Below are 14,816 nucleotides of genomic sequence, written 5' to 3'. Positions count from 1 at the left end.
GGAGCTCTGGCTGAAATCCATCTATGAAGCTATTGGAGCGTCGTTGGCGCCAGCTTTTGCAGCCGTATGGGCACTCCAAGCCATTTCAGCTGGGCTTATACAAGTCGACTCGGTCACACGTACATCTGCCCCGCAGGTGGCACCATTGACCTCTCAAATGTCGGCATTCGCGTCTTACGCGATTAATGCTGTCCTGGACTCTACGAGCCGTACGGCGGTGGCGTCAGCCAACTCCGTGGTTTTGCGCAGAGCCCTGTGGTTGAGAGAATGGAAGGCAGATTCTGCTTCCAAGAAGTGCTTAACCAGTTTGCCTTTTTCTCGTGACCGATTGTTTGGGGAGCGTTTGGATGAAATCATTAAACACTCCAAGGGTAAGGACTCATCCTTACCTCAACACAGACAAAACAAGCCCCAACAAAGGAGGGGTCAGTCTGGTTTTCGGTCCTTTCGAGGCTCAGGCAGGTCCCAATTCTCCTCGTCCAAAAGGACTCAAAAGGATCAGAGAAGCTCAGATTCTTGGCGGACTCAGTCACGCCCAAAAAAGACAGCAGGAAGAACCGTTACCAAGACGGCTTCCTCATGACTTTCAGCCTCCTCTCTCCGCATCCTCGGTCGGTGGCAGGCTCTCCCGCTTTGGCGACATTTGGCTGTCACAGGTCAAAGACCGTTGGGTGAGGGACATTCTGTCTCACGGGTACAGGATAGAGTTCAGCTCTCGTCCTCCAACTCGTTTCTTCAGAACTTCCCCACCGCCCGACCGAGCCGATGCTCTGCTGCAGGCGGTGGCCGCTCTAAAAGCGGAAGGAGTGGTGACTTCCGTTCCTCTTCAGGAACAAGGTCACGGTTTTTACTCCAATCTGTTTGTGGTGCCAAAGAAGGACGGGTCCTTTCGGCCCGTCCTGGATCTAAAGTTGCTCAACAAACACGTAAAAACCAGGAGGTTCCGGATGGAATCTCTACGCTCCGTCATAGCCTCAATGTCTCAAGGAGATTTCTTAGCATCAATAGACATCAAAGATGCTTATCTTCACGTGCCGATTGCGCCAGAGCATCAGCGTTTTCTACGCTTCGTTATAGAAAGCGAACACCTGCAGTTCGTAGCGTTACCTTTCGGGCTGGCAACAGCCCCTCGGGTCTTCACCAAGGTCATGGCAGCAGTAGTAGCTGTCCTGCACTCGCAGGGTCACTCCGTGATCCCATATTTGGACGATCTACTTATAAAGGCACCCTCTCAAGAGGCATGCCAACACAGTCTGGACGTGGCACTGAAGACTCTCCAGAGTTTCGGGTGGATTATCAACTTTTCAAAGTCAAATCTAACCCCGACCCAATCACTAACATATCTTGGCATGGAGTTTCATACTCTCTCAGCGATAGTGAAGCTTCCACTGGACAAGCAGTGCTCTCTGCAGACAGGGGTGCAATCTCTCCTGCAGAACCAGTCCCACTCCTTGAGGCGCCTCATGCATTTCCTAGGGAAGATGGTGGCAGCAATGGAAGCAGTCCCTTTCGCGCAGTTTCATCTGCGCCCTCTACAATGGGACATTCTCCGCCAATAGGACGGGAAGTCGACGTCCCTCGACAGGGATGTCTCCCTCTCTCAGGCAGCCAAGGACTCTCTCCGATGGTGGCTTCTTCCCACCTCATTGTCAAAAGGAAAGTCGTTCCTACCCCCATCCTGGGCGGTGGTCACGACAGATGCGAGCCTATCAGGGTGGGGAGCAGTGTTTCTTCACCACAGGGCTCAGGGTACGTGGACTCAGAGAGAGTCCACCCTTCAGATCAATGTTCTGGAAATCAGAGCAGTCTATCTTGCTCTGCGAGCCTTCCAACAGTGGCTGGAGGGCAAGCAGATACGGATTCAGTCGGACAATTCCACAGCGGTGGCGTACATCAACCACCAAGGGGGAACACGCAGTCGGCAAGCCTTTCAAGAAGTCCGGCGGATTCTGACGTGGGTGGAAAACACAGCATCCACCATATCCGCAGTTCACATCCCAGGCGTGGAAAACTGGGAAGCAGACTTTCTCAGTCGCCAGGGCATGGACGCGGGGGAATGGTCCCTTCACCCGGACGTGTTTCAGGAGATCTGTCGCCGCTGGGGGATGCCGGACGTCGACCTGATGGCGTCACGGCACAACAACAAGGTCCCGGTTTTCATGGCACGGTCTCACGATCACCGAGCTCTGGCGGCAGACGACTTAGTTCAGGATTGGTCGCAGTTCCGACTACCTTATGTGTTCCCACCTCTGGCATTGTTGCCCAGAGTGCTCCGCAAAATCAGGTCCGACTGCCGTTGCGCCATTCTCGTCGCTCCAGACTGGCCAAGGAAGTCGTGGTACCCGGATCTGTGGCATCTCACGGTAGGACAACCGTGGGCGCTACCAGGCCGTCCAGACTTGCTGTCCAAGGGCCGTTTTTCCATCTGAATTCTGCGGCCCTGAACCTGACTGTGTGGCCATTGAGTCCTGGATCCTAGGGACCTCAGGTTTATCTCATGATGTTGTTGCCACCATGAGACAGGCTAGGAAACCATCCTCCGCCAAGATCTACCACAGAACGTGGAAGATATTCTTATCTTGGTGCTCTGCTCAGGGAGTTTCTCCCTGGCCATTTGCATTGCCTATTTTTCTTTCCTTCCTGCAGTCTGGGTTGGAAAAAGGTTTGTCGCTTAGCTCCCTTTAAAGGACAAGTCTCTGCGCTATCCGTATTCTTTCAGAAGCGCCTGGCGCGACTTCCTAAGGTACGCACGTTCCTGCAAGGGGTTTGTCATATCATTCCCCCTTACAAGCGGCCGTTGGAGCCCTGGGATCTGAACAAGGTTCTGATTGCTCTCCAGAAGCCGCCTTTCGAGCCTATGAAGGAGATTTCCTTTTCTCGGCTTTCACAGAAAGTGGCTTTTCTGGTGGCGGTCACGTCTCTTCGGAGAGTGTCAGAGCTGGCGGCGTTATCTTGCAAATCTCCCTTCCTGGTGTTTCACCAAGACAAGGTAGTACTGCGTCCAATTCCAGAGTTTCTTCCCAAGGTGGTATCTTCCTTTCATCTCAATCAGGATATCACTTTACCATCTTTGTGTCCGCATCCAGTTCACCAACTTGAAAAGGGTTTGCATCTGTTGGACCTGGTGAGAGCACTCAGGATCTACATTTCCCGCACGGCGCCTCTGCGCCGTTCGGATGCACTCTTTATCCTGGTCGCTGGTCAGCATAAAGGGTCGCAAGCTTCCAAATCCACCCTTGCGCGGTGGATCAAGGAACCAATTCTTCACGCCTACCGTTCTGCTGGGCTTCCGACTCCTTCTGGACTGAAGGCCCATTCTACCAGAGCCGTGGGTGCGTCCTGGGCATTACGGCATCAGGCTACGGCTCAGCAGGTGTGCCAGGCGGCTACCTGGTCGAGTCTGCACACTTTTACCAAGCATTATCAGGTGCATACCTACGCTTCGGCGGATGCCAGCCTAGGTAGACAAGTCCTGCAGGCGGCGGTGGCCCACCTGTAAGAAAGGGCTGTCTGACAGCCCGACCACGAGGTATTCTTTTACCCACCCAGGGACTGCTTTTGGACGTCCCAATTGTCTGGGTCTCCCAATTAGGAGCGAAAAAGAAGAAGGGAATTTTGTTTACTTACCGTAAATTCCTTTTCTTCTAGCTCCAATTGGGAGACCCAGCACCCGCCCTGTTTTTTCTTAGGGTATTTGTTTTTCGGGTGCACATGTTGTTCATGTTGATAAGTTACGTTCTCCGATATTATTTATCGGATTGAATTTGTTTTTGAAACAGTTATTGGCTTTCCTCCTTCTTGCTTTTGCACTAAAACTGAGGGACCCGTGCTCCCACGGGGGGTGTATAGCCAGAAGGGGAGGGGCCTTACACTTTTAAGTGTAGTACTTTGTGCGGCCTCCGGAGGCAGTAGCTATACACCCAATTGTCTGGGTCTCCCAATTGGAGCTAGAAGAAAATGAATTTACGGTAAGTAAACAAAATTCCCTTCTTTCTCCCTGGCCAAAAACTTTCAGTAAAGCGACCGATAAAACACTATTACCCTATATCTGCAGGTTAATAACGTTATCGGACATGACCGGTTTCCTTTAAGCTAACCAAACACTAAAGATTTCTGCTAGCCGAAAAGGTTTTGCTGACACCGGCGTCTTTTCTGGGACATGAATATGACTTAGAGATGTCAGATCTAATGGGAGCTCAAAACATAGGGATCTTCCATATTGGATTTTATCAGTCACAGTTGGGATCTGTCGGGTATGGTTAGTAGAGCAGGGTATTTCCAAGCCGCGCCAATGACTATCAGATCATGAAGATTGAAGATTAATGTAGCTTTCTTTACGCACTGGTCAACGCGTTTCGGGAGACTCTGCTCCCTTCCTCAGGACAGACAGGCAGAGAACATTAAATTGTTTTTATTTTAGATTTAATGTTCTTTGCCAGTCTGTCCTGAGGAAGGGAGCAGAGTCTCCCGAAACGCGTTGACCAGTGCGTAAATAAAGCTACATTAATCTTCAATCTTCATGATCTGATAGTCATTGGCGCGGCTTGGATACCCTGTTCTACTACTCTCCGTTATCTGCCGACTTGGGGACCGCTGTCGTGACTCTGAGTTGCATACATGCTGTTATAGGAGTTGTGACTTTCACAACCCCTATAGGTGAGTTAAACCACCCCCCCCCCCTCTTCCTACCGGGGTAAGACCCTATTGCGCTTTTTTTTTTTTTTCCACAGTTTTTTTCTTCTGGGTATGGTTAGTGACAGATCAGTGGATGCAGAGACCACGCCACAGACCACGGCAGATGACATTATCCCCCAACATTCACAGATCACCCAACATTTACTAGTCTGACGTCTCTAACACTTAAAGAGCACCCATCATTTTAATTTTTATTTCCGAAATTAATGGTACACATGAAAATAAGCAGCTTATATATCTGATATATCTTATCTCAGACATCTGCTTCTTACTCCTCCTGGGATGATCGTTGACGCTCAGTTTCTGTGTTAAATCTGTATCTTTCGTGAAGGCGGAATATCACTTTACTATTGAGATGACAGTTGGTGCTGATAAGATTCTATGTAGAATATGTAGAAGGGAGGAGCAAGTGGGATCTCCTCCATCTGTCTGCACAGAATCTTATCAGCACCAACTGTCATCTCAATAGTAATGTGATATTCCACCTTCACTGAAGATACAGATTTAAAGGGAACCTGTCAGGTCCGATATGCACCCATAACCATGAGCAGTTCTGGGTGCATATTGCTAATCCCTGCCTAACCGTCCCTGTATACACTCACATAGATAAAAAGATCATGAGAAAAAGTATTTCTAAAGATCCTTTATGATATGCTAATGAGCGCAGGAACCAGTCACGAGGGCGTTAGTACCTGCACTCATTCCGCCTTCTTAGCATGGCAGCATGCTATTCAATGCAGCTTCACCAGCAGGGACACACATACCTGTGACTGCTGATCACTCAGCTCCATACTGTGCATGATCGGAAGTGCCGGGCATTCAGATCAGCAGTCACAGGTACGCATGTCCCCGCTGGTGACGCTGCATTGAATAACATGCTGCCATGCTAAGAGGGCGGAATGAGTGCAGGTACCAACGCCCTTGGGACTAGTCCCTGCGCTCATTAGCATATCATAAAGGATCTTTCTTTGTCGCTCCTTATTGGGAGACCCAGACAATTGGGGTGTATAGCTATGCCTCCGGAGGCCACACAAAGTATTACATTAAAAGTGTAAAGCCCCTCCCCTTCAGCCTATACACCCCCCGTGCTGCCACGGGCTCATCAGTTTTTATGCTTTGTGCGAAGGAGGCAGACATCCACGCATAGCTCCACAGATTGGTCAGCAGCAGCTGCTGACTATGTCGGATGGAAGAAAAGAGGGCCCATAACAGGGCCCCCAGCATGCTCCCTTCTCACCCCACTCTTGTCGGCGGTGTTGTTAAGGTTGAGGTATCCATTGCGGGTACGGAGGCTGGAGCCCACATGCTGTTTTCCTTCCCCATCCCCCTTAGGGCTCTGGGTGAAGTGGGATCCTTTCGGTCTCCAGGCACAGGAGACCGTGCTCCATCAACAGCTCCTGAGGACCATGCTGGATAGGAGCCGAGTATCGTTCAGGGACATGGCCCTGCTACTTTGAGGTACTCTGTGTCCCCGTGGGGACCGCGCACAGCAACACTCCAGCATTGCTGGGTGTGCTAGTGCACCGGGGACAGCAGCGCTGACTGCGTTTGTGCCATTACACACTTCAGCGTCGCTGAGTGTGTTCGTGTAGGGGGACTGCCGCGCTGACCGCCGCTGCCATGGTTATCACTGCGGCGCGGCTGGGACTGTTAGTGCGCCGGGGACTTCCGCGCCGACCGCGCTTATACGGCGGCCGCGCTTATAACTCGAGTCCCCGGCTTTTGCGGCCTAGTCTCGTTTTTCTTCCCGCCCCCAGCCCTGCCAATCAGGGGAAGGGCGGGATGCTGTACAGGACGGCAGCACTGAGGGCTGGAGCATGCTTTGCATACTCCACCCCCCTCACTCTGCACAGTGGGGCACCAGTTCCCGCACTTTTCTGGGTCACGCCCACGGCTCCCTCCTCTCCTCAGGACGCCGGCAGCCATTCCTCTCAGCTCTGCTAACGCTGGAGAGGAGAGATAAGCTCAGGGAGACCCAGGCAGGATTTCTGGTGCCCACACAAACGCTTTGCGCAGGCGGTAAGCAGCACCTGTGGTGCTGGCCCCACTAGTGCAGAAGTGTACTTATAGATTATATGATTATAGACTATACTTTACACTGTATGGTGCACTGTTGATTTTTGTCTATATACCCTCCTGTATTGCTCAGAGGAGACAACAGCATGTCGTCCACAAATAGCAAGGGTGCCAAAGCACAGGCTTACTATGCTGCCTGTGCAGCATGTACGGCTATACTGCCGGCAGGTTCCACTGACCCTCATTGTGTGCAATGCTCGGCCCCTGTGGCACTTTCTCAGCCGGAGCCTCTGCTAGGGGTGGCCCAGGGAGAACCACCTGTTAACACTGTCCAGGTGACAGGGACGGAGTTTGCAGTTTTTACTGAAAGACTTTCTGAGACTATGGCTAAGATATTAGAAGCCTTGCAGTCCAGGCCGGCATCTCAAGCCAGGGGCACTGTGGAATCATTGCCCCCTGGGCCCCCTCAGTTGGAACAGCAATGTCCTCCCGGGGTGTCTCATGGATCCCAGGGTGAGGTCTCTGACACGGACCGCAGCCCCAGACCGATTAAGCGAGCTCGCTATGATATCCCCTCGACATCATCACAATGTTCAGGGTCTCAGCGAGAGGACTCTCTGTATGATGAAGCGGAGGTAGCTGATCAGGATTCTGATCCTGAAGCCGCTCTCAACCTTGATACTCCTGATGGGGACGCCATAGTGAATGATCTTATTGCGTCCATCAATGAAATGTTGGATATTTCTCCCTCAGCTCCTCCAGTGGAGGAGTCAGCCTCTCAGCAGGAGAAATTCCGTTTCAGGTTTCCCAAGCGTACAAAGAGTATGTTTCGGGACCACTCTGACTTCAGAGAGGCAGTCCAGAAACACCGAGCTTGTCCAGATAAGCGTTTTTCCAAGCGCCTTAAGGATACACGTTACCCTTTCCCCCCTGACGTGGTCAAGGGCTGGACTCAGTGTCCCAAGGTGGATCCTCCAATCTCCAGACTTGCGGCTAGATCCATAGTTACAGTGGAAGATGGAGCTTCACTCAAGGATGCCACTGACAGACAGATGGAGCTCTGGTTGAAATCCATCTATGAAGCTATCGGCGCGTCTTTTGCTCCAGCATTCGCAGCCGTATGGGCACTCCAAGCTATCTCAGCTGGTCAGGCGCAAATTGCCGCACTCACACGTACGTCTGCGCCGCAGGTGGCGTCCATAACCTCTCAAACGTCGGCATTTGCGTCCTACGCTATTAATGCTGTCCTGGACTCTGCGAGCCGTACGGCGGTTGCAGCCGACAATTCGGTGGCAATACGCAGGGCCTTGTGGCTGCGGGAATGGAAGGCAGATTCGGCTTCCAAAAAGTGCTTAACTGGATTGCCATTTTCTGGCGACCGTTTGTTTGGTGAGAGATTGGATGAAATCATCAAACAATCCAAGGGAAAGGAAACATCCTTACCCCAGGCCAAACCAAAAACACCCCAACAGAGGAGGGGACAGTCGAGGTTTAGGTCCTTTCGGAGTGCGGGCAGGTCCCAATTCTCCTCGTCCAAAAGGCCGCAGAAGGATCAGAAGAACTCCGACGCATGGCGGTCTAAATCACGTCCTAAGAAGACCGCCGGAGGTGCCGCTACTAAGGCGGCTTCCTCATGACTTACGGCCTCCTCACACCGCATCCTCGGTCGGTGGCAGGCTCTCCCGCTTTTGCGACACCTGGCTGCCACAAGTAAAAGACCGTTGGGTGAGAGACATTTTGTCTCACGGTTACAGGATAGAGTTCAGCTCTCGTCCTCCGACTCGATTCTTCAGAACATCTCCGCCTCCCGAGCGAGCCGCGGCTCTTCTGCAGGCGGTGGCCATTCTGAAGGCAGAAGGAGTGGTGGTCCCGGTTCCTCTTCAGCAACAGGGTCACGGTTTCTACTCCAACCTGTTTGTGGTTCCAAAGAAGGACGGGTCCTTCCGTCCTGTTTTGGACCTAAAACTGCTCAACAAACACGTAAGGACCAGGCGGTTCCGGATGGAATCCCTCCGCTCCGTCATCGCCTCAATGTCCCAAGGAGATTTCCTAGCATCGATCGATATCAAGGATGCTTATCTCCACGTACCAATTGCTCCAGAGCATCAGCGCTTCTTGCGCTTCGCCATAGGAGACGAACACCTTCAGTTCGCGGCACTGCCGTTCGGCCTGGCGACAGCCCCAAGGGTTTTCACCAAGGTCATGGCAGCAGTGGTAGCGGTCCTCCACTCTCAGGGTCACTCAGTGATACCTTACTTAGACGATCTGCTGGTCAAGGCACCCTCTCAAGAGGCATGCCAACACAGCCTCAACGTTACTCTGGAGATTCTCCAGAGTTTCGGGTGGATCATCAATTTTCCAAAGTCAAATCTGACACCGGTCCAATCGCTGACATATCTTGGCATGGAGTTTCATACTCTTCCAGCGATAGTGAAGCTTCCGCTGGACAAACAGCGTTCACTACAGACAGGGGTGCAATCTCTCCTTCAAGGTCGGTCACACCCCTTGAGGCGCCTCATGCACTTCCTGGGGAAGATGGTGGCAGCAATGGAGGCAGTCCCTTTCGCGCAGTTTCACCTGCGTCCACTTCAATGGGACATCCTACGCAAGTGGGACAGGAGGCCGACGTCCCTAGACAGGAACGTCTCCCTCTCTCAGGCAACCAAAGCTTCCCTTCGGTGGTGGCTTCTTCCCACCTCATTATCGAAGGGGAAATCCTTCCTACCCCCATCCTGGGCGGTAGTCACGACGGACGCGAGTCTGTCAGGGTGGGGAGCAGTTTTTTCTCCACCACAGGGCTCAGGGTACGTGGACTCAGCAAGAGTCCTCACTTCAGATCAATGTTCTGGAGATCAGGGCAGTGTATCTTGCCCTAAAAGCGTTCCAGCAGTGGCTGGAAGGCAAGCAGATCCGAATTCAGTCGGACAACTCCACAGCGGTGGCTTACATCAACCACCAAGGTGGGACACGCAGTCGGCAAGCCTTCCAGGAAGTCCGGCGGAATCTGCTGTGGGTGGAAGCCACAGCATCCACCATATCCGCAGTTCACATCCCGGGCGTAGAAAACTGGGAAGCAGACTTTCTCAGTCGCCAGGGCATGGACGCAGGGGAATGGTCCCTTCACCCGGACGTGTTTCAGGAGATCTGTTGCCGCTGGGGGATGCCGGACGTCGACCTAATGGCGTCACGGCACAACAACAAGGTCCCAACATTCATGGCTCGATCTCAAGATCACAGAGCTCTGGCGGCAGACGCCTTAGTTCAGGATTGGTCGCAGTTTCGGCTTCCTTATGTGTTTCCTCCTCTGGCACTGTTGCCCAGAGTGTTACGCAAGATCAGGGCCGACTGCCGCCGCGTCATCCTCGTCGCTCCAGACTGGCCGAGGAGGTCGTGGTACCCGGATCTGTGGCATCTCACGGTCGGCCAACCGTGGGCACTGCCAGACCGACCAGATTTGCTGTCTCAAGGGCCGTTTTTCCATCTGAATTCTGCGGCCCTCAACCTGACTGTGTGGCCATTGAGTCCTGGATCCTAGCGTCTTCAGGATTATCTCAAGAGGTCATTGCCACTATGAGACAGGCTAGGAAACCAACGTCCGCCAAGATCTACCACAGGACGTGGAAAATATTCCTGTCGTGGTGCTCTGCTCAGGGGTTTTCGCCCTGGCCATTTGCCTTGCCCACTTTTCATCTCAATCAGGACATCTCCTTACCCTCGTTTTGTCCTCATCCAGTTCACCAATGTGAAAAGGATTTGCACTTGTTAGATCTGGTGAGAGCACTCAGACTCTACATTTCTCGTACGGCGCCCCTGCGCCGCTCGGATGCACTCTTTGTCCTTGTCGCTGGCCAGCGTAAAGGGACACAAGCTTCCAAGTCAACCCTGGCTCGGTGGATCAAGGAACCAATTCTCGAAGCTTACCGTTCCTCGGGGCTTCCGGTTCCCTCAGGACTGAAGGCCCATTCTACCAGGGCCGTGAGAGCGTCCTGGGCCTGGCGACACCAGGCTACGGCTCAGCAGGTGTGTCAGGCAGCTACCTGGTCGAGCCTGCACACTTTCATGAAACACTATCAGGTGCATACCTATGCTTCGGCAGATGCCAGCCTAGGTAGGCGAGTCCTTCAGGCGGCAGTTGCCCACCTGTAGGACGGAGCCGTTTCGGCTCTATTATGAGGTATTATTTACCCACCCAGGGACTGCTTTTGGACGTCCCAATTGTCTGGGTCTCCCAATAAGGAGCGACAAAGAAGAAGGGAATTTTGTTTACTTACCGTAAATTCCTTTTCTTCTAGCTCCAATTGGGAGACCCAGCTCCCGCCCCTGTTTTTGTATACACATGTTGTTCATGTTAAATGGTTTCAGTTCTCCGATATTCCTTCGGATTGAATTTACTTTAAACCAGTTTATAATTTTTTCCTCCTTTGGGCTTTTGCACCAAAACTGATGAGCCCGTAGCAGTACGGGGGGTGTATAGGCTGAAGGGGAGGGGCTTTACACTTTTAGTGTAATACTTTGTGTGGCCTCCGGAGCCATAGCTATACACCCCAATTGTCTGGGTCTCCCAATTGGAGCTAGAAGAAAAGGAATTTACGGTAAGTAAACAAAATTCCCTTCTTTGAAATACTGTTTTTTTTAAAGATCTCTTTATCTATGCTAGTGTATACAAGGACGGTTAGGCAGGGATTAGCAATATGCACCCAGAACAGCTCGTGGTCCTGTGTGCATATTACACCTGACAGGTTCCCTTTAACACAGGAACTGAGAGTGAGCAATCAGTGTTGGCCAAGAAAAGATAGGAATTCTCTGATAAAAATAAGCAATTTAGATATATCTTATGTGTTCTACTGAGCTCTAAAATTACAAGTAAGGGTATGTGCGCACGTGTGCGCTCTGCACTGCACCTAAAAGGTGCGCTTCAGAGCGCAGCTGAAAAGCTCCGTTCTGAAGCGCACGGTGCCGGCAGAGAACGTGCGCTCTGCATGAAGCTCCTGCCATAGACAGAGCAGGGGCTGCCGGCAAAGCGCACGGAAGAAGTGACATGTCACTTCTTAGAACGCGCGCTTCGGGCAGCAGCCGAAGCGCTGCGCTCTAAGATGCCACGTGCGCACGGCCCCTGCACAATCTCCATAGATTATGCAGGGGACGCAGGACGCATGCAGTTACGCGGCGCTACAAAGCGCAGCGTAACTGCATGTAATTACGCAACGTGCGCACATAGGCTTATCTTTAAATGACCTTATACATTCAGTGATGTTCACTTAAACAAATGAAACAAATTCTATCTATTGCACATCAGGATTCTTTCGTTTTCAGTTTTTTCCTTCCATTCTCCCTCCCTGCCTTCCTTTCTTCCTTTTTTCTTTCCTTCCCTCTTTCCTTCCATTTTCCCTCCCATCCTTTCACTCTTTTTTTTTTTCTTTGTTTCTTTCTTTCTTTTCTTTCTTTTCTTTCCTTCTTTCCTTCTTTCCTTCTTTCCTTCTTTCCTTCCTTCTTTCCTTCCTTCTTTCCTTCTTTCCTTCCTTCTTTCCTTCCTTCTTTCCTTCTTTCCTTCCTTCTTTCCTTCTTTCCTTCTTTCCTTCCTTCTTTCCTTCTTTCCTTCTTTCCTTCCTTCTTTCCTTCCTTCTTTCCTTCCTTCTTTCCTTCTTTCCTTCTTTCCTTCTTTCCTTTCATTTTCTTTCTTTCCTGTTCTTTTCTTTCCTTTCTTCTTTTCTTGCTTCTTTTCTTTCTTCTCTTCCCTTCCCTTTCCTTTCCTTTCCTTCTTTCTTTATTTCTTCCTTCCCTTCTTTTCCTTCCTTCCTACCATTCTTTTCCTTCCCTTCTTTTCCTTCCCTTCTTTTCCTTCCTTCCCTTCTTTTCCTTCCTTCCCTTCTTTTCCTTCCTTCCCTTCTTTTCCTTCCTTCCCTTCTTTTCCTTCCTTCCCTTCTTTTCCTTCCTTCCCTTCTTTTCCTTCCTTCCCTTCTTTTCCTTCCTTCCCTTCTTTTCCTTCCTTCCCTTCTTTTCCTTCCTTCCCTTCTTTTCCTTCCTTCCCTTCTTTTCCTTCCTTCCCTTCTTTTCCTTCCTTCCCTTCTTTTCCTTCCTTCCCTTCTTTTCCTTCCTTCCTTCCCTTCTTTTCCTTCCTTTCTTCCCTTCTTTTCCTTCCTTTCTTCCCTTCTTTTCCTTCCTTTCTTACCTTCTTTTCCTTCCTTTCTTACCTTCTTTTCCTTCCTTTCTTCCTTCCTTCCTTTCTTTTCCTTCCTTCCTTCTTTTCTTTTCCTTCCTTCCTTCTTTTATTTTCCTTCCTTCCCTTCCTTCCTTCTTTTCTTTTCCTTCCTTCCCTTCCTTTTCCTTCCCTTCTTTTCCTTCCCTTCTCTTCCTTCCCTTCTTTTCCTTCCTTTCTTCCTTCCTTCCTTCCTTCTTTTCCATCCTTCCTTCCCTTCTTTTCTTTCCTTTCTTCCCTTCTTTTCCTTCCTTTCTTCCCTTCTTTTCCTTCCTACCTTTCTTCCTTCCTTCCTTCCTTTCTTTTCCTTCCTTCCTTCCTTTCTTTTCCTTCCTTCCTTCTTTTCTTTTCCTTCCTTCCCTTCTTTTCCTTCATTCCTTCCCTTCTTTTTTTCCCTTCTTTTCCATCCTTCCTTCCCTTCTTTTCTTTCCTTCCTTCCCTTCTTTTCTTTCCTTTCTTCCCTTCTTTTCTTTCCTTTCTTCCCTTCTTTTCCTTCCTTCTTTTCTTTTCCTTCCTTCCTTCCTTCTTTTCCTTCCTTCCTTCCCTTCTTTTCTTCCCTTCTTTTCCATCCTTCCTTCCCTTCTTTTCTTTCCTTTCTTCCCTTCTTTTCCTTCTTTGTTATATCTATCTCCCCACTTTTTCTTATCGGCCTCCTCTCCTTTCTCTCCATCCTGCTCACTATCCGTTATCTCTTCTCACAGATCAGACCTTTCATGAAAGCACATTTGAATCGGGATAAAGACAAGGAACTCTTGAAGCTTTCTGAGTACCTTAAAGAAATTGGTCAACTAGAAGACCTTTCCGAGCTGAACCACAAGCACTGGGAGCGGTGAGTGCGGAGCTATCCTCGTGTATACAGTTCTTATTTCAGTATATAAAGCACCTGTAGACATGGGAGAACTTCCTAGTCACATCATTTTTGCCTCTGCCTAATAACTATTTCCTCATCAGGATGATAAGTGGCAGCGCGATACCATATTTTTCAGATTATAAGATGCACTTTTTTCCCCAAAACTAGGGGTAAAATGGGGGTGCGTCTTACAATCCAGATATGGCTAACCATGGCAGCGGTGGTGGAGCCGGGTCGGGGATACTAAGAGCCTGGAGGAGCAATGGAGCGGCTCAGGAGGGTAATAGCATGAGGTGTCTCGGCGGCGGGTGCATTGATCTGACTGCATTCTCTATGGAATCGCTTGCTGGTTGACGTGATGGACTTCAAGAAAATGGCTGCGGAGGTGGTGCGTGAGCAGATTGATGAGATGGACTTCAAGAAAATGGCCACGGAGTCCTATCTGTGCACTTGCCGCTTCCGTGTCCATTTTCTTGAAGTCCTTCTCATCAACCGCGGGCGATTCAATGGAGCCCACAGTCAGATCAATGGCACCTCATCCTATGACCCTCCTGAGTCGCTCCACTTCTGTGACACACCCGCAGGCAGATCAATGGTGCTTGCCTCCGCCGCGACACCCCCGCAGCCCGCCGGCAGATCAATGGTGCCTGCCTCCGCCGCGACACCCCCGCAGCCCGCCGGCAGATCAATGGTGCCTGCCTCCGCCGCGACACCCCCCGCAGCCCGCCGGCAGATCAATGGTGCCTGCCTCCGCCGCGACACCCCCCCGCAGCCCGCTGGCAGATCAATGGTGCCTGCCTCCGCCGCGACACCCCCCGCAGCCCGCCGGCAGATCAATGGTGCCTGCCTCCGCCGCGACACCCCCGCAGCCCGCCGGCAGATCAATGGTGCCTGCCTCCGCCGCGACACCCCCCGCAGCCCGCCGGCAGATCAATGGTGCCTGCCTCCGCCGCGACACCCCCCGCAGCCCGCTGGCAGATCAATGGTGCCTGCCTCCGCCGCGACACCCCCCGCAGCCCGCCGGCAGATCAACGGTGCCTGCCTCCGCCGCGACACCCC

The 14,816-nt window shown here is 51.4% G+C and overlaps 1 protein-coding gene across 1 annotated transcript in view; it reads left to right on the top strand.

Moving 5' to 3' along the window:
• The window catches only part of UBLCP1 (ubiquitin like domain containing CTD phosphatase 1), a 39,229-nt gene that overhangs the window by 23,231 nt on the left and 1,182 nt on the right, over positions 1 to 14,816 (top strand). Inside the window, exon 9 of the mRNA XM_075344287.1 lies at positions 13,609 to 13,736. Within this exon, the coding sequence (XP_075200402.1) occupies positions 13,609 to 13,736 (128 nt within the window). The remainder of the gene's footprint in view (positions 1 to 13,608; positions 13,737 to 14,816) is intronic.

This window comes from Anomaloglossus baeobatrachus, chromosome 4, assembly GCF_048569485.1.
Source record: "Anomaloglossus baeobatrachus isolate aAnoBae1 chromosome 4, aAnoBae1.hap1, whole genome shotgun sequence".
NCBI classification, from domain to species: domain Eukaryota; kingdom Metazoa; phylum Chordata; class Amphibia; order Anura; family Aromobatidae; genus Anomaloglossus; species Anomaloglossus baeobatrachus.
Note: the sequence above shows the minus strand (reverse complement) of the source record. Positions and strands in the feature narration are given on the sequence as shown.